Below are 23,718 nucleotides of genomic sequence, written 5' to 3'. Positions count from 1 at the left end.
ACAACAGTGATTCATTCATCATGTCTACCCTCCCTCACCCATCTTCCTCCTTTATCCAAATCATACACCAGAATATACTGTATATGAAACAAAGTATGTTTCAAGTTGAATGTTAGAGAATTCATGTTGATTTGAAAATCGTCGTGTTTCGAACGTGTTCATTTCACATTGACTGGAAATTCATTTCAACTTGAACGGGAAATGGTGTAGTATAATACTCATAATACTCCGGAGCAGCAATTTGGAATCAAGGAACCCCTCCATCGAAGGTTCCCAAAAAGAGGTGCCCATGCAGTACGTATGCTTGATGGATGATGCGATGGCACGACCGAAAACCCCCACGAAGCCCAAGCAACGTATCTACTGAAGGTAGTTCGTTACGTTGGTATACAGTACTATTCATGCAAAAGGTTTACTCGTCTCTCCCTACCCGTCGGTCGTCGTCTATCTATGTGTGTAATATTGCCCCAACTAACTCGAAATGGTCTCGACAAACGGCGTGGACGCCGCCGCCAGCTCGGCTAACTTTTGCTGCCGTTCAATCTCATCATAGTCGATGTTGGCCACGACGTAGATGATTCCGAGTGCAATCACGAGCATCTTGACCATCTGCTTGACGTCGCGGCCCGTGATGGACTGGAACGACGCGATGAAGATCTTGGGCGCAAACACAACCAGGCACAGCTGGTCCCACGCGAACGCGCCGACCACGTCCAGCGTCAAAATGCCAGTCAAAATCTGCGCAAACCTCGGGTCGGGCATGGGCACAATCTCGAGCACCTTGTTAAACAAGGGCATGGCTTCCGTGCAGAGCAGAAACACTCCCACAAGGCTCACGCCGAGCGAGTAGAGAAGCCCCGGGTTATCCGTCATGCTCTTCATGAACGGGCGGCCCTTGTAGTTGACGGCGCACACGCTGATGGTCTGGATGCCGTTGACAAGGAAGATGACGGTGCTCATCACGTTCGGCTCGAACGAGTTGGGTTTGATGTGCGACTGGTGGCGCGTATCGCCTTCAACAGTGTACTCCTTGGCCAGGTTGGTTGAGTACACCATCACCCCCAAATGGAGGGCAAACTGCCCAATCAGACTCGAAAACAGCGCTGGATGAAAGATCGACGCGATTGGACGCACCGGACTCAGCTCGGCTAGCGGCGTCGCGCGGGAAAGCGTCACGCTGGCCACCGTGCCCATCATACCCAGCGCGATCATCTGCGAGTTGGCGTACTTGACCTTGTCCAGGTACAGCACGGACAGCGAGTACGAGCTGATGAGGCAGTTGACGGCCAAAATCTGGTACATTTGCACGGTTGTGACGAGGGCACACCGGCCTTGGCGGATGATGTCGACGCAGCCCTTGATGGACGGCGCGCGGCTTGTGAAGGGCGACGCGATCGACGCGTCGCCGAGCTTGACCATCGGCAGCTCGCCCTCGTCAAAGTCCTCCATGTACTGCGCCATCACGGCGTTGTTGGCAAACTGGGTAAACTGACTGCCGCCCTTGGCCTTGCGTTCGTTCTGATATGCGGTCGCCGCCTCCTTCTGTCGCTGCGCAAACGCCGCCAGTGCCTTGATGCGTGCAAACGACTCGCCGCGAGCCTCTCGGGCCTTGACGTCGACCTCGATCTCGGCTTGCTGTTGCTGCTGAAGTACTTTGCGCTGCTCGGGGGAGAGCGGGCCAAACGGGTTGAGTTTCTTTTGCGACTTGGCTTGTTCCACGAGCAGTAGCTCCACCAGCTGGTCCTTGTTCATCGTCGCATGGTCCTGCTCGACTTTGAGCGCCACGAGCTTCTTTCTCAGCACCGACGCATGCAGCTTCAAGAGCCCATCCTTGGACAGCGTCGCATCGACCGTTTCCACTTTAACCTTTGGCTTGGCGGTTCCTGTGATGGTCTTGTCTGCGTTGGCCGACCCGAACCCGCTCAGCAAAGCCACCCCTACGTGCGCCTGCTTGAGTGCCCCCACGTCGTTGCCGCCATCGCCGCACATGAGCGTAAAGTGGCCGCAGCTCTTGAGCGACGTCAGCACGCGCTCCTTGAGCTCGGGCGTCATGCGCGCAAACACTCGGATCAGCTCCAAGTGCTTCCACACGCCGCCGTTCACGTCGTCCGCGCGCACCAGCGCCGCGCCGTCCATGCACAAGTCGTACGTTTTGGCCAACGTGGCCACCGATTGGCCCTCGTATGTGGCCACGGGCGTGTCGTCGGCAGAGTTTTTCCACTCAAAGAGCACGTCGCTGCCCGACAGCATGAGCGCAGGCCGCGTGATGATGCCCACCTCCTTGGCCACGTGCACCGCCGTGAGCGTCGAGTCCCCCGTGATCATGGCCACCGTGTGGGAACTGTCCTTGAGTTGCTTGAGAATGTCCGCGCTGTCCTTGCGCACTAGACACACACACATATATATTTTCACATGACAAGTTTCAAACCATATATACTGTAGAGGCACGCAGGCAAAGTGACGTTCACTCACGAACCAAAGTCCGAAATGCAAAATTATCCACCACGGAATCCGACGAGGGATCAACATTTGTCCAATACATGTATCCTCCATAGTAGATCAAGCAAACAATGCAACAGTAGTCCGACATCACCACGACCACACGTACCGAGACATTGGTAGGCTGCAAATCCGGCAAACGTGAGGTTGCTCTCAGCCCATTCGCGGGACTTGTGGGCCAGATCGTTCTCCGACACATTGGGCTCGACGTCGCGGAATGCCAGCGCCAGCACGCGCATGCCCCGGCGAGCCATGTCTTCGTACGTGGGCCAGAACCACGCGGGTACGTCCTTGGACAGTTTGGCGATCGCCTCGGGACTGCCCTTGACCAGCACGCGAAGGCGTGTGGTGCCACCGATTTGAATCTTGGTGACTACACTCATGCGCTGCAGCTTGGAGGCAAAGTGATTGCGGTGCAGAATGTGCACTTTGACGTTGTTGGTGTCGCCGACTCCGTTCCATCCCCGCACGTCCGACTTGGCATTGGGCGAGCATTGCTTGGTCTTGGGGTCGTAGGTGAAGTCAATCGCGCGGAGAGACGCTTCTTCGACGGGGTCGCCAATCATCTTGCCGTCGATTTCGACCAGCGAATGACAGCCCTACATACACATGAGCAACGACATATGGCAAAGTCAAAAGAGGGTACCGCTAGAACCAGACACGCGTCGATGTGCGAACGGAGCATGGGCTGATGGGGCTCGATGGCGCTCGAATCGTTTCGGCTGCGGTCGTTGGAGACGACGCCCACAGCCGTGAGTTGGTCCGTGGTAATCGTGCCCGTCTTGTCAAACAGGCAAATGTCCACCTTGCCGGCCAGCGAAATGCGGAACGGCTCGGTGCAAAAGATAGACAGACGCACCAATGCCAGCAGCGCCGTATTCACGGCCATAGCAGTCTGCATGGGCAGCTCCGCCGGCACCACGCTCGTGATGATGAGCACGCAGCGCAGAATGAGCTCAAACGTCACGCGCCCCTTGCGAGCCCAGCCTTCGCGCAGCACGTAGCCGGAACTGGCTAGCGCGAAGAACACTAGCAACGCCGCGAGTCCCACCGCGTCCCACGAGTTTCCAGTGACTTTGCCGCTCGAGTACTCAATCATGCGCACGAGTTTGCCTTGGGATGCGCTAAACCCGGTGCGCAACACGTACACGAGTACCCCGTTGTCGGGCGTGGGGGGCACGACCGCGTGCGTCGTGACGTTGGTGTGGCCGTCGTGCTGCATGATGGTGGTCCCCCCAAACAGCAGATGCACCTTGTGGTGGGTCTTCATGTCGAGGGACGCAGCCAAGTCGTCGGCGCTCATCTTTTGGCCAATCGCTTCCTTCATCTGGGGCACGCTTTCACCCGTGAGCGTGGCTTCGTTGGCCACGGCGTTGCCCTGCAGAAGGAGGCAGTCGCACGGGACGGTGTTGTCGCCGTCAAGGTTGCGCTTGAGGGACACTACGTCACCCGGCACGAGCGACGACGTGCATGCTTCGATCCATGCGCCGTGGCGGAACACATACACCGTACGCAGGGCGTTGCCCATGCCCCGCAGCGTCTGGAGGTTCTTGAGCCGGGAGAAGACTGTCACCCCCTCAAACATGAGGATCATCACCAACGTGAAGAGCGAGTACTGCCAGTACTCGTCCAACATGTACAGCAGCACCGAGAAGATCTGGAACACCGTCAGCGGCTCCACGAGCTGCTCCTGGTACATCTTGATGAACGTGGGCTGCGGAATGCTGAACTCGTTGTGGCCGTACAAGTCCAACATGCGGTTGTACGCGGCGTCGCTGGCCACGCCCGTCGCGTTGACGTATGTCGCGACGGTGGCGGTCACGGGCGCTTTGAGCTTGCGGAAACAGATGCTGCCGTCGTCCTTGGATTGCTCGCCAACATACTTGTGCTTCTGGAACATGAAGAACGGCGCGCTCTTCTCGCCGGTGCTGAGCACATGCTGCTCGAGCGGCACGATGACGCTCTTTCCACGGTACGCGCGCGGCACGACCTTGACGAACGTCGCATCCGACAAAGTTGCCACGGGCGTGTACTTGATGAACGTGAGCACGCGCGTCGACCATACTTGCATGAGGCGCATGAGGATGTGCAAGCAAAGCACGGCGAGGAGGCACAAGAGGGGTGCAATCCCAGGCAAGAACGGGTTCGGGAGCGGGGGAATCTGCACGTCGTCAGCACCCGTGGCATCGCCCGCCGCCGATGCCGAAGAGAGCGCCGATGCGGCAAGACCAGCCAGGACTTCGTCAGTTGGGGGATTGAGAATGCGCTGGATGTCGAACCCCGACTCCTCGAGCTCTTCCAACGCGATCGCGTAGGGTTGGCCGCTGGTCTGGTAGCACCAAAAGAGGTTGTACGCATGCAGGAGCAGGAACGGGACATGCTCCAGACCATACTCCAGGTTGCCGATGTTCGTGCGGCGGCGGTGCAGCGATAGCTGCGTGATGCTTCGCCCTGTCCACGTCAGCTTCGCCATGATGTCACGACGTTCGAGAATGAGCTGTCAATTCAAGGCGGTATCCGGAAAATGGTAGGAGAGTATCCGGATAATGCAGACTGAGTGGTTCCCGCCCTCCCCGCCCTCACGATCCAAGTAAAGACAGTGGCGATGGCGCTGTAGGATGATGCTGCGATGACAGGATGTGTCTGGCATGCTATGCATGCAGCGAGGTGACACATAGCGCGGAGAAGCTGACGTGAGTGAGGACGACCCCACGAAGCGATGAGCTCTACTAGCGAATCGAAGGAGGTTATTCTCGTAGACTCGGCCACTTTCTGCTGGAATGCTCTCATCTGCATGCTCCATGGACACACACAAGAGTCGCTCGTAGCTGATGTTTATAGATACCATATATACACTAGTCGGTGGAATGTAGCAGACGTCCACGATGCAGATGCAGTCGTCAGGCGTCGCCTTGGTAGTCCTTCGACTCGACTTTCACGACTGCAGGGGCACTTCGTGTGTCATTCAAAGCTCCATCGATGGCTCCAACCTTTTCGACTTTCATGTCTGCCGTGAAGAACGTCTACATGGATCGTTAGCTCTCGTAACGGTGAGGTCTGCATTAAACCTGTTTGGTCGAGTTCCCATCGTCGGAATCGGAATCAAAGTCGCTCTCGGTGTATCGACACAGTTCGTCAACTAAGTACCTAGCGTCATGGCACCAGGGTCAACTACTCGACATGCGAACATCATAAACGATTGCCGTACTCGTTTTCGCTCGAGATGTGGGTGATCTTTTGCTTGACGGCAGTGTATCGCCGTGCGAGGTCGACGTGATCCTACTGATTCCATCACATCACTTCAAGTTCCTTCCCCTGGAGACACCGGCGTACGTACCTCCTGCAGGGCGTCGTAGAGCTGCTTTAAGGCCGCATACCGCTTGGCCTTGTCGGCGACGACGGTCGGTTGCATCGTGGTGGCGGCCACGTTATCCGGAATGATCCAATACATTATCCGAACACATTCTCATTGAAAAGTCATATATATTGTCACTGTCAATATACACGACCATGGCCTTCCAAGCTCCGATGTGCATGCCATCATGGAGATCCATACGAAGAAGCGAATATGCTTCTTCTTCTGCACACCGTTACATTGACTATTACACGGTACTCTCTCTGCCTATCCTTGCAAGATGGCCATTCGCTGCCGCTGAATCAGCTCGGACGTTCGCCTACCGACCGCCGCCCCATCAAAACTACCTTCACAACACATGCGACTTACCTCTGCATGGAAGCGCGGCGGGATTGGCGCACTCCACTTGGTGCTGCCGTCCCGTCCTTCTTTGACGTGCCGTTTGTTTCGAGGGACAAGTGGGCAAGCGTGGGCAAAGCGGCGGATGACGACGTCGATGGCGGCATGAGGAAGCTGCTGTGCCGTGACATGGTCGCAATGCGGTTCACACTACATGCACATCATTCACGAGCCCCCCCTCAGCAAAAGACATACCTGCCCCAGGACCCCGTCGCCGCACTCTGCTTGAGCTCCAACTTGCCATTGCTGAGGCAGAGTAGCCGCATCAACTGCAAACACAAGTCTACATCCATCCATCCATCACACCCTCAGTCTCGACGTAAAAGCGAACGATCGGTCCACATGAATATCCATCATCGTACATACCCACGGTTTCACACTTGAGGATCAACTTGGAGTTCACATCACGCCCAAATCCCAACACGAACGACGTCTTGGCCAGAGGGGGGGATTGTCCATGCAACACATCCCCCACGCCGTCGTCGTCTGTGACACTGCGCACGGACGTGATGAGCGTCGTGGGGTACGTGGACAGCACATCCGGGTCTTCATCGTACAGGTGCACGGCCAGCGAAAACACGAGCAGCCGGCTGCCAGTCAGGACAAAGTACTACTCAACCTCCATCAGACCAAAGATTTCGACGAGACCGACTCACGTTGGCCACCCATTTGGACCCGTCCCACTCGTGCATGTTGGCGGCAAATTGCACGCTCTGTTCGATCTGGTTGCGCAGCAACGCTTCGTTTTCGTTCTGGAACGTGCTGCTTCGGGAGATGAGCACGCCGCCGTGGTCTGTGCGGCGGCTGCCGGTCGGGTTGAACGTGCGCTTGACATCTAGCAGTAGCGCGCGCCACGCCAACTAACAAAAGCACCAATGTGTCTGTCTATTGTTTGCAAGCAACGACGTAGGGGTTACGTACCGTAGCAGCATCCGACTCGGCGACCAGGACCAGCGTCGTAGCGGCAAACTCGAGGGCGAGCGCGTTCTCAGGGCACTGGGTTGTGATAAAGCGCACATCCACCAATGCGCGGCAGTCGAGGACGCCGTACCGGATGGCCGATGGTTCGTTGCTCAGCAACTCGTGCTTATAGATGGACAGTTCACTGCCGTACTGAACAAAGTACCGCCGTCGAAGGCGCTGCTTGGTGGACGATGTCCGATAGTACAGCCATCCTCGTGCCTGCCCCGGCATAAACGGTTCCCATCGATCCTACCCATCAACACCAGATAGTGAACCACCTTGTCACAGAGAGAGCGCCGCGCTCACCTCGGACTCTAGGAACCGCGACGTCTTCATGAGCTCCTGCGGGAACACGGCGACGGACGTCGGGGGCTTGATGGTCGTCGAGGAGGATAAAGAAGCAGAAGACCCGTGGGGGGTGGTCGTAGTGGCGTTGGTGCAGCAGTGGAAGATGGCCGTGGCCCACGTTTTCATGTCGGACTCGTCAAAGAACGACAGCGACAGCGTATGCACCGCCGCTTCGTCGTCGTCGTCATCTGCGCCATTGTCACATTGGAGCGTCAGTTGAAAGTAATCGCCTAGTGGCGTGTCCTTGCCCGTGGTCGTGACCTACACACACAAACGAGTGAGTTGCCCCCCCCCGTTCTCCCAAGCAAACGAGAGAGGTGGGTACCCCCCCCCCTTCTCCCAAGCAATCATCGTCTTCTGATTCGCGTGCGTACTTTGGACATGAACAGCTTGACAATCGCGTCCAATGGCACGACCGCCAGCACGCGGTGGTCGGCGGCGGCGCTGCTGGCTGTGGACATGACCAGCTCGTGGTTTTTCAGGCAAAAGAACCGCTTGCGGTGCACCTGGAAGAGCGGGTCTAGCTTCCATATCCATCCTTCGTGGGGCGGCTGGCTCTCGAGGCGTCCACCGTGGGTACTCAGCACCAAGTGGCTGCACGAGCAAATGGCGAGCATCCACGTCTTGACCTGGCACTTGTCGCGGCACGTCAGCCGGACCGCCGCCGCGTCGTCGTCGAGCGTCACCACGAGGGACGTGTCGTCGTTGTCGGCGTACACTCGGCGGACATGGGCGAGTGGGATCGCGTGCACGGCGTCGCCCCACTCGGCGTCCATGTCCTCTTCCGACTCGTAGCAGCTGAACACGCCCTGCACGATGCACGCGTACACGTCTAGACTGTCGAGTTTGATCCACCCCCGGACGTGCCCGGGGGCGTCCCACACAGCCGCCTTCCCGACCTACGGGGGATCGTAAAAGACAGGCTCACTCAAAGTCTCAGAAGTGTAGTACAGGGGATGGCGGGTTGGACTCGAAGCTTAATCGGGGGAGGTACTGGTCCGAGTCTGGCGTTGTCGCAGCTGCCCCCGACTTCAAAGCCGCCAACGGTTGGTCGTCGTCGACGCAGTAGTAGTCGGATGTCCACACGAGTAGCGCCAGCCACGCATTCTTTTGCGCACATGTGAGCGCCACCAACTAATCATAATCGCCCGATTAGTTAAGGTAGTAGTAGTACGAGTAGCAGTATGTATTGGTAGAGCAAATCGTACCGTAAACACCACATGCGACGCCGTTTGCAGCTGGATCGTGTGCTCCATCGTCTCGACCAGCGACGGATTGCCGTCGACGACGTCTTGGATTTCGCTCAAGTCGATCGTCGACGCACACATTGTACTAGTTGCGCCCTATATTTCGTCATCGATATTTCAATCAACGACGCGACCATTGGAGAGACTTGTACGATCGAACGAGGTCGTACATCGTTTGGGGGGGACGTGTGCTGATACTTGTACAAGTACAGACAGTGCTCGCGCAGCACCACATACCGCGAGTGATACGCTTCTCGACCGACCATACCTGGTTGCTTGACAAAGAACCACCCTAACATACATTCCCCACGGGCTAGCATCCCATCACGTGGTGAAAACACTATCGTACCTTGCGTCAGCGCCGCCTTGTCTTCAAGTTTCAATTCACCCAAGTGTCGGCTGGCAGACCATTCGGCTTGGAGGCTGGCGTACGTGGCGTCGGATACATCGTTCTGGAGCGGCTGACCCGGCGGCGTCCACTCGTCGACCGTCTCGATGGTTACGTCAATGTCTTCGCCGGGTCCCAGGCACTGCTTGGCCACGCGCTCGATGGCGCGGGTCCACTTGATGCCCTGCTGCTCCGAGTCGAAGCGCAGCACCACTTCCCGCCGGTACTTGTGACCGTCGCTGGCCGGCAAAACCGCAATCAGCTCCAAGTACCACTGGCCTTGGAATTTGCTCAACGAAATGTCCTGGATCGTGTCGCACTGCACCGTGCCCACGCGGACGTCGCCGCGGTACACGGCGAGCTTTCCGTACGCGTGCAGCTGAAGCGTCCGCGGTTCAAATGTCGGCGATAAGTCGCCCAGCTTCATGATGCCGTCGCCTTCGAGTACAATGGTTGTTCGCTATCAAACACGGGTATAAATACCAAGCAGCAGAGTTGAAGCGGGAGTTGAAGCGGTTGTCGATTCGGATGTTCATTGAATATATTCGATTTCTACATGGACTGGGGCTGCCAATCGAATCGACAAAGCCAAATCGACGGACCAAAGTAACCAATCAAATTATCGAATGAAAACCTTTTAACCAATCAAATGGAAGGTGTATCCAGTGTGCATTACCAAGCTTCCCCATTTCACAAACAGTTCAACATTGACAGGATTCACAGGGAGTCTAGTTTGTTCAAGTAAAACAACGTTTCGACGATTTCAGGTGTGGATTTGACGTCGAATCTACTGAAAATACTAAATTTTGGGTAACGTGCCAATTACTGGCGTATGTGCCAATTCATGACGTATAAAACTGAGCCAATCACACTGATCCCTAAATTGGAAAAGCGCCAATCACAGAACAAACTTCTGAATATGTATACTCGTAGCCATACAACACCGAAGGTTAAAATAATACTAGTACGTCAACACTTGGCACACCACTTTATAGTGGTATAGCATATATGAAGACCTGTATACAGCTTAATTGTACGAAATACATTGCATGTTGATAATTGGTGGATTGCCCTGAAAATTGTCTACAATGTAGGGCACTTCAGAATTCAAAAACGATACCTCAATCAAGAATTATGACGATTCTCCGAAAACCAAAAAGAGTTGTATTGCAACAATTGGCTAAGGACAATACCTTGGGCGGTTGTTCAATGATGGTCAATGGATGGACAGGAATCGTCGCATATGTTTTGGCGGATTTGTCAAACAGCGGCGCGTTTTTCAGCAAGTCCAGCCAGTGCCACAACTCGGCCGGCCGCTGGACGTAAAACGTGAGCATCATCTCTTTGCCTTCCAAAGTCAGGCCGAATTCTTTGGCGTCCCCAGGCGCCTTTCGTTTGTCTACCAACAGAAATGCAATGTAAGATGCTACATACATTGCCTTGTATATATAGACAAGTACACGCGTATCACAGCCATCATGTGATTACCGTGCACAACTCGAAAATCCGACACGTCGTCGAGGGAAATGGCTACGCACGGGTGGTCCAAGTGGCCCGAGTGCATGCCTGGCTTGTACAGCAGCACCTTTGACCCTTGCAACTGCAGCAACCTCGTCCGGCATCGTGTTGTGGCTACATATACCGTCAGTTGCAAAGTGCAATATTGGGAAATGTACATACCTGGCTCCTTGGCCAACACCCACCCCTGGGCCACGCGCTGCTGGTGCTTGGTTGGGGGAACTTCCAAGCGCGAAAACCGAAGAGTGAGCGGCCGCGACGCCACTTGAATCTCCTGAACCGCCTGGTCGAACGATGTGGTGGATGTCAGCGAGTGGTCCTGGATGCACACTAGCAAGTCGCCAACTTTGATTGCGCCGGTGGCTTCCGCTAGCCCCACGCCCCCTTCTGCCGGTTCGTGGAACCCCTTGACTACAATCGCATCGTCCATCGTACCTACACACACTCGACATGATTCCAACAATTCTTATAGATATAGGTATATATCATATATATATATATCGGAAACGTAGAATATGTGAAGTACTTTGGAGCAACAGGTGCAAACTGCCGGGGGAGTCAAAGGTCACCGTGACGATCTTTTCGCGAACACTCAACACCCGCAGTTTTTCGTCCATTTCGTGCTCGCGGTCGTCCATCTCCTCGTCGAATGCCGCCAGCACCGGATGAAACGAGTTGGCAGACGGCGTGTGGCTCGCGATTTGGGACGGCTGGCGGATGTAGCTCAGGCGACTGTGCGGAGGGATCACAGAGCTGCCTCGGATAACCGCGGACTCGCGGCGCTGCATCATCTTGGGCTGGTATTCTCCGCGCAACTACAACACAACGCTCAGACAAGGAGGAATGAAGCCTGCGTGGAGAAGGTCCGTACGACAAGGGTCAAGACGGTGGCCCACCGGACCATGTCTTCGCGCGTCGTGGCGGCAATGGTGTAGATGCGGTCAGCGCAGACGAGGTCCAACGCGTGCTCGGGCGCGTCGGCAATGCTGCTAGGCAGAACGGCGTTGACCGACGAGAGGTGGATGGACCCGAGCTCTTGGTCGTCGCTCTTGGAACGGAAGTAGCGCAACATCATCCCGTCCAAGACAAACCACCGACTGCGGTAAGTGTTGCCAGGCAAGTGCCACCGCAGGCCCCGCAAACTCGTTTGGATCAACTTCTTGCCTCCAGCCCCCATTTTTTGCATCTTGCGCTTAAAGTCTGGTTTCAAGAGCAATCCGCATGGGTTCTCCAGCCAATCTTGGTGTATCGCGCCGGTGATCTGCGCCTGGTGCACCTCCCGCGACAGCTTCTCGTACGCATTCTCGTCTTGCTCGGCCATCGTAAGCTCAGCGGCGACGTTATGTTACGTACGATAACCGGATGCTATTTTTCCGGATACATGAACCCCTCCTCCGGCTGTCACAAGTGCTCACCAAAATTATGATGGTGAGCAATGATGGTGAAGTTTTAAATAATTAGAAATTGATTTTTCACCTGTATACTACAGTACTGTAGTAGTCGGCACTTTCATTAAAAAACAATATGCACGACGTAGGAATACGAGCTGTTTCACATTACACTTTGGTGAGATACTTCAGTGAGTATTAGTTCCTCCATTTCATCCGCAACAGCGGCGATGGCAACAAGTTCGAAGATGTAATGTACGCGAACACAGTACTACAGACTACAAGGTGTGTCAACGTGCCTTGCTAAGGGAAGCCGTCCATGATGGTATTGTCGTCGTCGCTTGGTACGTGTCGGGTTCTACTTGGGTGGTCGTACATTTTCGAGTACTCGTGCATTTCGTGGCACAGTGACGTGAGGTATCTAGAAGTTGAGGATGTAAGGATGCACAGGGAGGGTGGCGTGCTTGTACTTGGCGTGCTGCATCGCTGCTTGCTGGACGCGTCGTCGATCATGCACCCACTTGGCGATCTGCTTGTCATAAATCGACGCGCACTGGAGTTGTTCCCTCAGCCCGCCCCGTGGCAGCGCGGACGATGCTGTAAGCGGTGTCGCCCTAGACCGAAGTGAGTCACCCTCTCAAGAACGAACACCCATGCATGTGTATTATTACCCATGCGACCAGAAACGCTGCTCGCCGTGCCGTGAGTTAACATGTCGGACATCTCGAGCGAATGCTGGGAATGCAAACTCCATGGTGTCATCGTCGTCTCGACATGGGAACGTTTCCACACAAGGACGCAGCCTGCATCCGTCGTCGTAATGCAAGTCGTTGTGAAATCGATGGAGAGCTTCGCCAATGGACGAGTCGTCGAGGGAGGCGAGGCTGTAATCCGACTCGATGGACGAGTCCGCTTCAGAAAATGGATGCGGATCCAGCGGTGACCTACCGCTGCACACTAGACGACGCGCCATGTGAGGGCGTGTCCAACTCACACTCGTGGCACATGCACAGGACGTACGCATGTGTTCGATTTGGTTGAGTTTTTCCAGGCGAGCATGAAGTCGCTCTTCCACACTGCGCACTTGGCGGGTGTTTTGGCTCAATGTCGCTGTGTTCTACGCCACCAGTTCAGTGTTAATACATTGCGTTTACCTCATGGACGTACTCTGTCCAAGATGCGTTTCATTTCCTTGAGAATCACAGAGCTTTGACCTGTCATGTGCTCGTGCCTCCAGCGTTCCTTCTCTGCCTTGAGTGTGTGGGTCTGGGCGCGAAGCTCCCGCTTTTGCTGTACCACCAAGTCCATGGCCATTTCAATGGATTGCCGCTCCGCCGTCGCACGTTCTCTCCACTTGTTGGTGTCTCCCGGAATGTGATCGTGTTGCTGTTTGGTGATGGAACCTGCTCGTCGACGTTCGGAGTAAGTTGGAGTTGGCAGCACATTGGACGAGCTGACATTTTCGTCGTTGGAGGTGCTCGAGTCGCCGTCGTCGTTGGTATGCAACAGATTCTCCAACTGCGAGATATGGAGCTTTAGCTTTGTGATCTCGTCCTGTTGATCTCGGCACATGAACTCCCAGTCTGTCTACATGAACATGAGCAATGCCATTCCTCGTCGATCGGCGGACATGTCGTACCTCCATTTCAGCTTTTCGTTTGAAAAATTTATCTACCAAATCAAAAAAGGTATCATATCGAAATTCAGAGTGCACTCAAAACAGTCCAGAGATCTATAAAACTAAGAGGAATCGTTTCTTATAACATATAGATTAAGCAAGGTTCAACGTGTACAAATATATTATACAATACATAGACTGTGTACATTGATCTATTCAAAATATTAATTGATAAAGTATTCGATTTATAAGACCTCGGTGGTTTCCCTTCTATTTTGATGCGAATCTAACGAACGTGCAAAGTGAAAGAGGGAATAATATTATAGGCAAAGGGCTCATACTAATTTCCGTATAATATAAAAGAAACTGCCCAAACCTGCCGCCCAGAAGCTTTTTTGGCCCGCAGACAACATGGTGCAGTCAACTGGAGGCTTGAGCACGTTCAACATCCAACATGGCTTCGTGGAAGCGCTCGTCCGTGGGTACCGCAGTGGGTTCCTTGACGATGTCGATTACCACCATCTCACCCAGTGCGAGACCCTCGAAGGTATGTCCTACGAAGTGCCACCGATCCGCCGGGATCCTACTTAATCCCTCGTGTCCTAGACATCAAGCTCAACTTGCAAGAAACGGACTATGACCAGTTCCTGCAAGACGTGAGCGCCGGGGTAACCCCCACCGTGATTCAAGCCGCCACGACCAAGAAGTTTGCGGACGAGTTCGTGTTTTTGCGCTCGCAAGCGATGGAACCGTTGGGGGAGTTCTTGGACTACATCACGTACGTTCCTCCGGCCTATTTGCATCTGCCATGCACTAACTTGTGTGCTTAGATATGAATACATGATTGAAAACTTGATGCTGTTGCTGAAAGGCACGATCAACGGCCGCGACGTGAACGAGTTGATCGCGCAGTTGCATCCGCTGGGCAAGTTCGAAGACTCGATCATGCGCAGCATTTGCACGTTCGAGAACAGCTCCAAGGGGTATTCGGACCTGTACGAGTGCGTGCTCATCGACACCCCCATCGGCAAGTACTTCCAGCAGTTTTTGGCGGAAAACGCGGCCGAGAATCGCCTCGGCGAAGCGTCGCAAGTGCGCAACATCCTCGAGGAAGTGCAGATGGAGATCATCAAGAACTCGATGCTGAAGCTGTGGCTTGAAGACTTTTACACGTTTTGCCAAGAACTCGGCAGCGAAACCGCCATCATCATGGGCGTGATTCTGCGCGCGCGCGCCGACCGCATCGCGATCAACATCACGCTCAACTCGTTCGGCACGCCATTGAACGAACCGAGTCTGCGCATCTCGGACCGCAAGCAGCTGTACCCGTCCATCGGGGAGCTTTACCCCGCCGGCACGGAAGCGCTGTCGGAAGTCGGCGACGAGGCGTCGTTGGGGCTCGTGCTGGAACCGCATCAGATTTACCGCAAGATTTGGGAGATCCACCAAAGCGAAGGTGTGGACAACAAGTCGATCGACGATGCGTTCTACGAGCGCGACGTGATGATGTGCGAGCTGGCATTCCAAAGCCAAATGCACTTTGGCTGCTTCTACGCGTTCGTGAAGCTCAAGGAGCAGGAAGTGCGCAACTTGGTCTGGATATCCGAGTGCATTGTGCAGAACCAGCGCGACGCCATCCACAACTTCATCCCCATCTTCAGCCAAAATGCCCCTTGGCGCGGCTTGGCCAAGGGCCCAGGCCAACACTAACGACAGTCTCCAAGGCAAACCACTGGAATCGGATTACGACGCCAGACACTAACACTTGATGCAAATTTGAGATGTGTTATGGAGTACTACTTACTATACGTACGTACGTAGTAGGAAACTACTAAGCTTACTAGTATTAATACCGTAGTGGTACTACATTAGTTAGTCCTCTGAAGTGCATATTTTCAATTGACTTGATTCACGTATGGTTCGATTAAGTACGATCGATGGGTCGTACTTAGGAGGTATTAATTTTGACACAATTTTGGGACATCAACAGGACTGGACGATGGTGTGGTCGACGACCCTCGCGCGGCGAGGATTCTCCATGCAAGTGTTCAATCGAGGTGGGTCATGACGGCGTAAGAGCATGATGAGGCCATGATTGATGTTAATGTTATGGGCTGGGCGTATGTAGCAATGAAACGCACACAGAAGAACAACGTGGCAGCGTTGGCCGACAGCAAGGAGTTTGAATACCTGCGCGAAGAAGTGGCCAAGCGGCTCGTGGACCGGCTGCAGGACATTGACCGAGACTTCCCATCTGCGCTGGATCTGGGTGCAGGCAGCGGGCATGTCTTCAAATCGTTGGCGCAAGACGCAGGACTAGGCGGGATCACGCACCTTGTGCAAATGGAAGCCGCAGGTACCTACCTACCCAGCTGCAGCAGCACCCTCTTGCTTGGACCACGCCAACTGTATGACGAGCCTTGCCCTAGAACGACTGCTCCTGCGCGACGCAGACACCGACGAAGACAAGCAACTCGTGACCAACTGTACGGCGTCGACCATGTCTCTGTGTATGTACCCTGTTGTGATCGAATGACTCGTAGTGGCCACCCAACGCATCTGCGGCGACGAAGAGTTTTTGCCGTTCCCAAAGCATCACTTTGACGTGGTGCTAAGTTCATGCAGTCTGCACTGGGTGAACGACCTCCCCAGCACGTTTTCCCAGGTACAGACAGAACTTGTGCTTGCAATGCCGAGTTCCCACGGTCCATGTCAGGTGCATGACATCTTGAAGCCCGACGGCGCGTTCCTCGGCGCAGTGCTTGGCGGCGACAGTCTGATGGAGCTCCGGTTGGTGGCCACCGTTGAAACATGTGGGAACCATGTATGTATCGTGTAGGAGTGCATTCATTCTGGCCGACCAAGAGCGTCAGGGCGGGATCATGCCGCACATTTCGCCGTTTCTGAACGTGCCAGACACAGGCAACTTGCTCCAAGGCGCAGGCTTTAGCTTGCCCACAGGTATTTGTCGATAGTTATGCACAAATGGGTTTAATATTATAGTGTAACTGCCCTACCTACAGTCGACACGGACTACATCACGGTCGAGTACCCGAATGCGTTCTCGGTGATGGAGCACCTCCGCGGCATGGGCGAGAACCACGCGCCGTTCGCGCCGTCGTCCGGACATGTGTCCCGCGACGTGCTGCTGGCCACGGCAGCCATCTACCAAGCCATGTTTGGCAACGAAGACGGATCCGTCCCAGTAACCTTCCAGGTACAGACCATGGATGAGCAGTGTTATGAAGGATGATGCTTGGTGGGTAGGTGATCTATTTCATTGGGTGGAGTCCCCACCAAAGCCAACAAAAGCCCAAAGCGCGCGGGAGTGCCACCGTGTCGCTCAAGGATTTGCCCACCGTGCACCACTCGTGCCAGCGAAAGTAACCGCACTCGCACTCTCGGCATCGGCTACGGCTAGAACTGTAAACATAAATTACGGTAGTACCTCGTTAGGGTCCAAATCAATCGGGAATGATGCTCAACTTTCACTGTGGTTCCGTATAATTTCTAAACACCTATATCTGATTTCTCCTGAACTTATCTAGTTATAGAGGTTTAGGTGGAGATATGCGGTACAGCAAATATGATAATACCTGTATAATCTAATAATAACTGTACGTAACCGGTAACTCGGCCCAAGCATCTCGTCAGAGGCGGTGCCTTGTCGTCGCAAGAGTCAATACATGACAAGGTACAATTTGTGTGTATTTAGAATAGGAAGGCGTGGTCGAGGAGGTGGGACGACATGTATCTGGCTAGCGACACCTCGTGGTCATGTTTCGAAGTTTCGATGGATTGCTTCGTGTATTTCAGTGAATCATGCAACGTGCAGTTGTAGTGGAGATTGAGCCCTCTGGCTGCTGATCGGATTCGGAGACCTTGTTCGCAGCAGTGCCGCCATTAATACGACGACGGGACGAATTCGTAAGCCTTCGCACTCAACTTTTGGCTGCGGCTGTAGAAGCCACGGGTCCCGTCGGGACCTTTGGCCAATAAATAACCCGCGCCACCGGCGGGTTTCGTCGACAACGCGAGAGGGACTCGCTTGGCCGAGTACGCCATCGGCTCGGTACGCTTCACGGACAGGCCACGGTCACGCTTACGTGGGTTGGACTGATTGTTCAATTTCTTCATCATGGCGGCCAAGCAGGGAGCGATGGAGAAGACGGACGCGGGACCGAGCGAAACAAAAAGTCACGTTCTTCAGAGGTCACACACTCCCACGTGGGGGTCGGTTTTGATTGGTGGGTGGAGATTGTTGAGAATAATATATGGGGAATCTATTTAAGAACCAAGTGGCGTTTTCTCGAATCGGATGATTTTCTACCAATGAAAGTCGAAGAAACTCTCGGAGGAGTCAATTGATTGGCCACCACGTCATTTACGAGGAATCTATGTCAAGATTCATCGCACCTCGAATGTTCTCACAGATTCCCCTGTGACTTTTGGCAAATTCTCTAACGATACATTTGTTATGCAGAGTGAGTGAATAATGTAGGCTTCTCGTTACATTCCAATAATATCTTCTTGATATTTCGTTTGACAAACAGTAGCGTTTGAGAAATGGACGTAACGTTAGGGCCTCTTCCAAGTAACTTTTCAAACAAACGGAGCCATATTCAATTATCAAGCACGACAAATACAGTAGTCATGCTTTGGTCGCTCCAGTTTTGACAGAATAGACACAACAATACACAGAATAGACACAACAATATGTAGCCGGGCACTGAACCTCGCCGAACCTCGCCACGATTTTTATTGGTTGATCTGAAATGTCTTTTGGCTGATTAGCTACATTATTCTATCTATTATCCAAGTCTATTTTTATCATTATTTGGTAGCCAATCAAGTATCGCAGCGCGGTTGTAGGTTCAACGAATTTGGGAGGGTCGTTTGGCACTTTAACTTTGCGTTCGGATCATCCCACATCGCCAGACCAGCTTACCTGGTATATGCAGCAACTTGGATATTCATGTCCACGGGAAACCCCCAGGTCTTGCCGATTTGACGCTTGAGAAATTTGAAGGAAATTCACAAAACGTTACACTGTATTCCGAAAAAAGTGATTTTGTAGTGACACTTTTTTGTTTGTTCCAAGGTTCAAGTACACTTCGCTTCGAACTTCGATTTGAGGAACTCTCAGTTTGAGAGAGTGATACGATTACCTCTCGGCGGCGGCCATAAGTACTTCGCTTGCTTACTTTCACATGTATCACGTCCGCTTGACTGGATCTTTATGGGTTAACTTAGTTACTCTTGAGAGTCGATAATTTACGCTGAGTGTATCTTGCTTGTCAGGGGTGACGGACTTCCTCACATGTATACGAGCCTCGGATTGGCTAAAAGTCTGATCCGTTCAGTTATTCGACCGATGATTGGTTCAATTCGACCCGCGTTGTGACACACCCATTAAGTTCTTCAGATCAGCCGATGGCTTGCTGCGAGCAAACTTGATCTCCCACGCATCCCTAAGCTCACCGATACTAGTATGGCCAAGGCCGTGACATCTGGCGGCGGCGGCGGTGTTGTGCAGCCTCCATCCTCCGCGCCAGCTGCCATGTACAGACCAACCAACAAGCATTACCAACATGTCGTCGACGTCGTTCGCACCAGCAGCACGAGCTTCATTGCGCTCACCCCCACCAACGTGGTAGCGGACAAACAACCCATTAGGTCCAAGCTTGCGCCGGCGTCGATGCGATCTCAATCCCTTCCAGCCTCGTCGGCCGAACGAAGCAAAATATCGCCCAAGAACTCGTTCATATCTTCCATGGACATTGAAGATTGGTTCATCGCGCCGACGTACGTGTGCTCAATGCATTCGAACAAGGACGGGCTCACGGGTACATACATACATACCTCGTACCTACTACCTACAGACCCTATCGTTGACCATTTGCGTAGAAAGCTATCGCCAAGCGCTTCTTCCAAAAGACGAAGTGATTCAGGTCGTGGTCAAGCAAATCAAGCACCCGAGCTACTCGTACATCACGCCGCTCACGTTTGTCATCTCCCTCCACCACATGACCCACGAATTTAAAATGGACTACTCCGAATACCGCAAGTTTGTCCGTGCGATGGTTGCGACGCCAGTGTTTCAAGCGCCGATCCGCAACCTGTACGTGTCCAAGATGCTCGAAGATTCGTTCGTTGGCGCCGTGCGTCGCGCGCTGGGCTCGGTCGAGTACTTGTCCAAGGAACTCGCGGGAGCCTTGAACGACCTGGTCCAACTCCCGCAACTGGCAGCCCACCCGTCGTTCCTCAAGCTGTGCCACATCGACTCGTTCCGCGCCATCTACGAAGTCCTCGTGCACGGATCGTCCGACACGGGTACGTGGGAGCTTCCGGCCGCCCACCGCAAAGACGCACCCACCCCCGTGCCTATCGACGACGACGACGACGAAGGCGACAACAGCTCCAACTCGACCGAGCCCACGTCGCTCGACGGGTCCCACGACTGCCTCTGTGCACTCTTCGCCTACGCCACGACGCTGTTTGCAAGCCACATTGCCCGCGACGCCGTGGCCCCCGCCGCGCCGCCCGTCGACGACATCCCGCACCACCTTCATCCTCAAAGCAACGACGGCACCACCGCCGACGCCCTGCCGTCGGTGGAAAAGGTGCTATGTCTAGATCTCATGCAGTCGCGGTCCCTGCTCGTTTACTACACTGACACGGTACGTACATACATATACTCCCCCGTCGTTTTCTCTCGAAACTAGACGACGACGTGCCTCCTCGTAGCTGTACACGCTCGACAAATCGCAGTTCAACGCGGGTCACCAGTACCAAAAGTGCATTGTGAGTGGGTTTGGGTGCAAAGTGCTGTTTCACATTGCCCGGGTTACCAAGACCGAGTGGACGCTGGTGGACGTGCGGCGCCCCAAGACGCCCCTGCTGTCCCTCCGCCTGCAGAAACAGAGTGGACACAAGCCCACCGTGGCCATGTACCGGTCCCTCGTGCGCGGCCAAGAGTGCATCGGCGTGCTGCACAAGGATCGACGAGGGTACGAGTTCCAACTGCTCGGCGAACTGCTCACCCAAGGCAAAATCACGACGTCCATGTCGATCGTGTCGGCGCTGTTGAACCACAAGTACCGCCATAACATCCTCTGCAGCGTCGCCGGCGGCGGGAAACCTCGAAAGGAAGACTCGGTGACGACGAATGGCGGCGCCAGCACTGGCTCGGCGGCCGCGTCGCCGTCGTTGCTTACCACTGGAGCCATCAGTGTGCCGCAAGTGAACATGTCCAAGCAGCGCCTGCATGTGAGCGACGGCGCCGACGTCCTACTCCACCTCGGCCTCTCCGCGTCCTTCGACATCCTCATGAGTGCGCGGCCGCTGTTCCAACGGTCCGAGTATATCTATTAATGACAACAACAAAGCAACCAACCAAATGTCCTCGTGGTGAATGTACTAGTAGTAGTAGTAGTCCTCGATTCTAACTAGTACTACTACTACACGACGTTAGTTGGCCACGAGTTTGTACAGGTCCGTGCGCTTTTGCACCGTCGTGGGAATGTTGCGACGCATCTCGTCCACTTGGTCAATGTCAATGTCGGCATACACGATCGCTTCGTCGTGCGACGTCGTGGCCACCACTTCACCCCACGGGGAAACCACGGACGAATGACCCCACGCTTGGTACCCGCCTTCGGGGCCGCGCGCGGGCGACGTCGCGGCAACGTACAACTGGCCGTCCACCTAGCCATCATGACGTAAGATGGGATCGCGCGACCGACGTGACACGTACCGCACGAGCGCGCTGGAGCAATTCCCAGTGCGCCGGACCCGTCGTGAGGTTGAACGCGCCAGGAAACATGAGGAATTTCGCGCCCGCATCCTTCATGAGCATCGCGAGCTCGGGAAAACGAATGTCGTAGCAGATGCCGACCCCAAACTTGCACCAGGGCGTGTCGAACACCGTCACTTGACTGCCGCCCGTCAACGTGTCCGACTCCTTGAACGTGATCTTGCCTGGGACGTCGATGTCGAACAAATGTACCTTGCGGTGCTTGGTGATCAACGATCCATCCGGTCCCGCGATCACGCACGTGTTGTAGATCTTGCCGTTGTCGCGTTCGGGAATGCTGCCTCCGACCAAGAATATGTTGAGTTTCTTCGCCAACGACAGGATGAGATGGGTGGAGGGATGGTCCGCTTCCGTCACGAGGGGGCCAGCCGGAATCTCCTCGGCATATTGCGGGAACGACGACGTCGCGTACGGAGAGTTCCAGCATTCCGGGAGGGACACCACTTGCGCACCGTTGCGCGCCGCTTCTTCCACGGCCGCCTTCGCGCGTTGGATGTTGACGGGCTTCTTGTCGCCCACCGCCAGTTGGCACAGCGCCACCTTGAATTTGCTTGTCGCCCGGCTCATCGAAATCAAAAATGACAGCGATTGGGTCGTTCCGGAATAAAATAGTGGACGAATTGTATCAAGCGCTTTCTCAAAACAATGCGCGGAATTCGAAAGAAGTACCTACCCGCCTATCTGGACGAATTTATGTGGCGCATTTGGTTTTCCCCACCGCAAGCGGACGAAAAGATGTTTTTCACCGGCTTAGTTCACGCACGGTATTGGAAAAAGTACTAACGTAACCGATCAGTCCCGTGCGCCAACTTTCCACCAATTACATGACTCTGCAAAAACTCTTCCTTCCCATACTTGTATAAATTAATATTACATCCACGATTGACTTAAAGAGGTGAATTTTGAACCATGACTTGGCGGGAACCTGCCACTCGTGAGTGCCAACAGCAATGCCGACCCCATAGCGCATGGGGCTTAGCCGGCAGTACTCCAAGGAGAAGCTCCTCGAGGCATCTGCTGACGTTATCAGTGGCACCCTGTTATCCAAGCAGGCGTCTGTCAAGTATGCAATACCTCAGCGTACAATCCAAAAGTACGTAGCCATCCTCCGACTTGGTCAGTCGGCACCTGAGAGGCAACGACCTGGTCCGAAACCAGTCATGCCAGCGGCATTGGAGAAGGACCTGGTCGACTGGATTGCGGGAATGCAGTCGTGTGGCCACCCCGTCCAGCGTCAAACAATCACCCTACGGGCGGCGCGTATCTGTCGTGCGTTCGACCAAACCATGACGCTCTCAAGTGGCTGGTACCAGCGTTTCCTTGCCCGACACCCCATCCTGGCCAAACGCACGGCCCAGGTCATCTCGCGTAGTCGGAACGAGGTGTGTGAACGCACTGTCGAGATCCTGTACGACAGTCTGGCGACCGTCGTGAACGAGCACAAACTCGACTCGACGAGAATCTTCAACATGGATGAGACGGCGTTCAACAGCCGGAAAAAGTCCAAGGTAGTGGTTGCACTGCGTGGTTCAAAGAACGTGTGGGCTAAGGACATCAACACCAACTTCCACATGAGCATAGCAGCGTGTGGCAATGCTGCTGGACTGGTCATCCCACCGCTGTTCATCATGCCGGGCGATACGGTTAAGAGAAGCCTCTCAAGCTGCGAAGTCGTTCTAGGCAGTCGGATCACAACGTCGAACAAGGGCTGGATGACAGAGTACCTGTTCTTGCAATGGCTCGACTTCTTCAACGAAAGTGTTCCCGCGTCCATCCAACGTCCTGTACTACTGGTGTTCGATGGTCTCGCGTCACACTATGGGTACGACATTCTCGAAAAGTGTGAGAAGCTCCAAATCGTGTTGTTATGCCTGCCTGCCAATGCAACTCACCTGTTTCAACCTCTCGATGTGTGTGTCTTTGGTCCCTACAAGCATGCGATTCGTGATGCAATTGCATCGCATATGGTTAACAATGGTAATTTGGCTATTGTCTACGCATGGATACTGAACTGACTTACGTAGATGTGACAAGCATATCGAAGCCTGCAGCAGTGACGATCGCGTCGCAAGCTTGGTCGCAGCATGTCTCCTCTGCGAACATGATTGCGGGGTTCGTTGAATCCGGGCTTTGGCCCGTGTCGTTGGATCAAATGCTGGCGCGTCTCAGTCTGTTCAAG

At 54.3% G+C, this 23,718-nt stretch overlaps 9 protein-coding genes across 33 annotated transcripts; 3 read left to right on the top strand and 6 right to left on the bottom strand.

Moving 5' to 3' along the window:
* Nucleotides 1–345: 345 nt before the first annotated feature.
* H257_03440 (hypothetical protein) lies at nucleotides 346–4,984 on the bottom strand. The gene is made up of 3 exons (XM_009827544.1): nucleotides 3,146–4,984; nucleotides 2,609–3,098; nucleotides 346–2,384 (listed from the first exon to the last, which is right to left on the bottom strand). Exons 1-3 carry the CDS (start codon nucleotides 4,970–4,972, stop codon nucleotides 472–474), a joined length of 4,230 nt encoding a protein of 1,409 aa, XP_009825846.1. The 5' UTR covers nucleotides 4,973–4,984; the 3' UTR covers nucleotides 346–471.
* A 227-nt stretch (nucleotides 4,985–5,211) lies between these two features.
* H257_03439 (hypothetical protein) lies at nucleotides 5,212–5,927 on the bottom strand. Its single transcript, XM_009827543.1, has 4 exons — nucleotides 5,837–5,927; nucleotides 5,708–5,778; nucleotides 5,568–5,646; nucleotides 5,212–5,522 (listed from the first exon to the last, which is right to left on the bottom strand). Exons 1-4 carry the CDS (start codon nucleotides 5,909–5,911, stop codon nucleotides 5,400–5,402), a joined length of 348 nt encoding a protein of 115 aa, XP_009825845.1. The 5' UTR covers nucleotides 5,912–5,927; the 3' UTR covers nucleotides 5,212–5,399.
* A 39-nt stretch (nucleotides 5,928–5,966) lies between these two features.
* On the bottom strand, nucleotides 5,967–12,056 carry H257_03438 (hypothetical protein). 17 transcript variants are annotated; one of them, XM_009827527.1, is made up of 17 exons: nucleotides 11,589–12,056; nucleotides 11,244–11,532; nucleotides 10,880–11,152; nucleotides 10,688–10,831; nucleotides 10,393–10,598; nucleotides 9,161–9,659; nucleotides 8,982–9,103; nucleotides 8,773–8,907; nucleotides 8,516–8,698; nucleotides 7,939–8,463; nucleotides 7,523–7,825; nucleotides 7,175–7,465; nucleotides 6,910–7,113; nucleotides 6,620–6,863; nucleotides 6,449–6,536; nucleotides 6,224–6,403; nucleotides 5,967–6,173 (listed from the first exon to the last, which is right to left on the bottom strand). In XM_009827527.1, the coding sequence occupies exons 1-17, from the start codon at nucleotides 12,036–12,038 to the stop codon at nucleotides 6,122–6,124; spliced, it is 4,188 nt and encodes a 1,395-aa protein (XP_009825829.1). In that variant the 5' UTR covers nucleotides 12,039–12,056; the 3' UTR covers nucleotides 5,967–6,121. The 17 variants fall into 17 exon arrangements, with proteins under 17 accessions (XP_009825829.1, XP_009825838.1, XP_009825834.1 ...); XM_009827536.1 differs by having other exon boundaries at nucleotides 6,449–6,863; XM_009827532.1 differs by having other exon boundaries at nucleotides 6,224–6,536.
* Nucleotides 12,057–12,262: 206 nt separating this feature from the next.
* Nucleotides 12,263–13,698, bottom strand: H257_03437 (hypothetical protein). Of its 4 annotated transcripts, XM_009827523.1 has the most exons (5): nucleotides 13,273–13,698; nucleotides 13,126–13,222; nucleotides 12,777–13,062; nucleotides 12,576–12,719; nucleotides 12,263–12,526 (listed from the first exon to the last, which is right to left on the bottom strand). In XM_009827523.1, the coding sequence occupies exons 1-5, from the start codon at nucleotides 13,675–13,677 to the stop codon at nucleotides 12,409–12,411; spliced, it is 1,050 nt and encodes a 349-aa protein (XP_009825825.1). In that variant the 5' UTR covers nucleotides 13,678–13,698; the 3' UTR covers nucleotides 12,263–12,408. The 4 variants fall into 4 exon arrangements, with proteins under 4 accessions (XP_009825825.1, XP_009825824.1, XP_009825827.1 ...); XM_009827522.1 differs by having other exon boundaries at nucleotides 12,777–13,222; XM_009827525.1 differs by having other exon boundaries at nucleotides 12,263–12,719.
* A 383-nt stretch (nucleotides 13,699–14,081) lies between these two features.
* Nucleotides 14,082–15,602, top strand: H257_03436 (hypothetical protein). The gene is made up of 3 exons (XM_009827521.1): nucleotides 14,082–14,270; nucleotides 14,330–14,501; nucleotides 14,554–15,602. Exons 1-3 carry the CDS (start codon nucleotides 14,135–14,137, stop codon nucleotides 15,431–15,433), a joined length of 1,188 nt encoding a protein of 395 aa, XP_009825823.1. The 5' UTR covers nucleotides 14,082–14,134; the 3' UTR covers nucleotides 15,434–15,602.
* Nucleotides 15,603–15,700: 98 nt separating this feature from the next.
* H257_03435 (hypothetical protein) lies at nucleotides 15,701–17,250 on the top strand. 6 transcript variants are annotated; one of them, XM_009827515.1, is made up of 8 exons: nucleotides 15,701–15,780; nucleotides 15,852–16,079; nucleotides 16,153–16,209; nucleotides 16,267–16,388; nucleotides 16,440–16,513; nucleotides 16,563–16,684; nucleotides 16,747–16,940; nucleotides 16,991–17,250. In XM_009827515.1, exons 1-8 carry the CDS (start codon nucleotides 15,723–15,725, stop codon nucleotides 17,108–17,110), a joined length of 975 nt encoding a protein of 324 aa, XP_009825817.1. In that variant the 5' UTR covers nucleotides 15,701–15,722; the 3' UTR covers nucleotides 17,111–17,250. The 6 variants fall into 6 exon arrangements, with proteins under 6 accessions (XP_009825817.1, XP_009825819.1, XP_009825822.1 ...); XM_009827517.1 differs by having other exon boundaries at nucleotides 16,747–17,250; XM_009827520.1 differs by having other exon boundaries at nucleotides 16,563–16,940.
* Nucleotides 17,251–17,410: 160 nt separating this feature from the next.
* Nucleotides 17,411–17,995, bottom strand: H257_03434 (hypothetical protein). Its single transcript, XM_009827514.1, has one exon. The coding sequence runs from the start codon at nucleotides 17,861–17,863 to the stop codon at nucleotides 17,627–17,629; it is 237 nt and encodes a 78-aa protein (XP_009825816.1). The 5' UTR covers nucleotides 17,864–17,995; the 3' UTR covers nucleotides 17,411–17,626.
* A 1,073-nt stretch (nucleotides 17,996–19,068) lies between these two features.
* Nucleotides 19,069–22,302, top strand: H257_03432 (hypothetical protein). The gene is made up of 3 exons (XM_009827512.1): nucleotides 19,069–19,569; nucleotides 19,631–20,403; nucleotides 20,471–22,302. Exons 1-3 carry the CDS (start codon nucleotides 19,215–19,217, stop codon nucleotides 21,095–21,097), a joined length of 1,755 nt encoding a protein of 584 aa, XP_009825814.1. The 5' UTR covers nucleotides 19,069–19,214; the 3' UTR covers nucleotides 21,098–22,302.
* On the bottom strand, nucleotides 21,059–22,265 carry H257_03433 (hypothetical protein). The gene is made up of 2 exons (XM_009827513.1): nucleotides 21,480–22,265; nucleotides 21,059–21,430 (listed from the first exon to the last, which is right to left on the bottom strand). The coding sequence occupies exons 1-2, from the start codon at nucleotides 22,104–22,106 to the stop codon at nucleotides 21,194–21,196; spliced, it is 864 nt and encodes a 287-aa protein (XP_009825815.1). The 5' UTR covers nucleotides 22,107–22,265; the 3' UTR covers nucleotides 21,059–21,193.
* Nucleotides 22,303–23,718: the final 1,416 nt, after the last annotated feature.

The sequence above is a fragment of the Aphanomyces astaci genome (genome assembly GCF_000520075.1).
Source record: "Aphanomyces astaci strain APO3 unplaced genomic scaffold supercont1.6, whole genome shotgun sequence".
Lineage (NCBI taxonomy): Eukaryota > Oomycota > Saprolegniomycetes > Saprolegniales > Verrucalvaceae > Aphanomyces > Aphanomyces astaci.
This window is presented reverse-complemented; position numbering and strand designations above follow the sequence as displayed.

Coding starts and splice junctions, on each gene's coding strand:
- H257_03436 (XM_009827521.1), top strand. CDS start 14,135: ATGGTGCAGTCAACTGGAGGCTTGAGCACGTTCAACATCCAACATGGC. Junction 14,271..14,329: donor CCAGTGCGAGACCCTCGAAG/GTATGTCCTACG, acceptor CTCGTGTCCTAG/ACATCAAGCTCAACTTGCAA. Junction 14,502..14,553: donor GAGTTCTTGGACTACATCAC/GTACGTTCCTCC, acceptor TTGTGTGCTTAG/ATATGAATACATGATTGAAA.
- H257_03435 (XM_009827515.1), top strand. CDS start 15,723: ATGGTGTGGTCGACGACCCTCGCGCGGCGAGGATTCTCCATGCAAGTG. Junction 15,781..15,851: donor CATGCAAGTGTTCAATCGAG/GTGGGTCATGAC, acceptor GGGCGTATGTAG/CAATGAAACGCACACAGAAG. Junction 16,685..16,746: donor AGGCTTTAGCTTGCCCACAG/GTATTTGTCGAT, acceptor CCCTACCTACAG/TCGACACGGACTACATCACG.
- H257_03434 (XM_009827514.1), bottom strand. CDS start 17,863: ATGATGAAGAAATTGAACAATCAGTCCAACCCACGTAAGCGTGACCGT.
- H257_03438 (XM_009827527.1), bottom strand. CDS start 12,038: ATGGCCGAGCAAGACGAGAATGCGTACGAGAAGCTGTCGCGGGAGGTG. Junction 11,153..11,243: donor TTTGCACCTGTTGCTCCAAA/GTACTTCACATA, acceptor GAGTGTGTGTAG/GTACGATGGACGATGCGATT. Junction 6,864..6,909: donor GGTCCAAATGGGTGGCCAAC/GTGAGTCGGTCT, acceptor GAGGTTGAGTAG/TACTTTGTCCTGACTGGCAG.
- H257_03433 (XM_009827513.1), bottom strand. CDS start 22,106: ATGAGCCGGGCGACAAGCAAATTCAAGGTGGCGCTGTGCCAACTGGCG. Junction 21,431..21,479: donor TGCTCCAGCGCGCTCGTGCG/GTACGTGTCACG, acceptor CATGATGGCTAG/GTGGACGGCCAGTTGTACGT.
- H257_03439 (XM_009827543.1), bottom strand. CDS start 5,911: ATGCAACCGACCGTCGTCGCCGACAAGGCCAAGCGGTATGCGGCCTTA. Junction 5,779..5,836: donor TCTACGACGCCCTGCAGGAG/GTACGTACGCCG, acceptor TGGAATCAGTAG/GATCACGTCGACCTCGCACG. Junction 5,523..5,567: donor ATGGGAACTCGACCAAACAG/GTTTAATGCAGA, acceptor CGATCCATGTAG/ACGTTCTTCACGGCAGACAT.
- H257_03440 (XM_009827544.1), bottom strand. CDS start 4,972: ATGGCGAAGCTGACGTGGACAGGGCGAAGCATCACGCAGCTATCGCTG. Junction 3,099..3,145: donor ACGCGTGTCTGGTTCTAGCG/GTACCCTCTTTT, acceptor ATGTGTATGTAG/GGCTGTCATTCGCTGGTCGA. Junction 2,385..2,608: donor TGCAGCCTACCAATGTCTCG/GTACGTGTGGTC, acceptor GTGTGTGTCTAG/TGCGCAAGGACAGCGCGGAC.
- H257_03432 (XM_009827512.1), top strand. CDS start 19,215: ATGGCCAAGGCCGTGACATCTGGCGGCGGCGGCGGTGTTGTGCAGCCT. Junction 19,570..19,630: donor GAACAAGGACGGGCTCACGG/GTACATACATAC, acceptor CCATTTGCGTAG/AAAGCTATCGCCAAGCGCTT. Junction 20,404..20,470: donor TCGTTTACTACACTGACACG/GTACGTACATAC, acceptor GCCTCCTCGTAG/CTGTACACGCTCGACAAATC.
- H257_03437 (XM_009827522.1), bottom strand. CDS start 13,677: ATGTGCCGAGATCAACAGGACGAGATCACAAAGCTAAAGCTCCATATC. Junction 12,720..12,776: donor CAGCGTTTCTGGTCGCATGG/GTAATAATACAC, acceptor ACTTCGGTCTAG/GGCGACACCGCTTACAGCAT. Junction 12,527..12,575: donor GCAGCGATGCAGCACGCCAA/GTACAAGCACGC, acceptor CTCAACTTCTAG/ATACCTCACGTCACTGTGCC.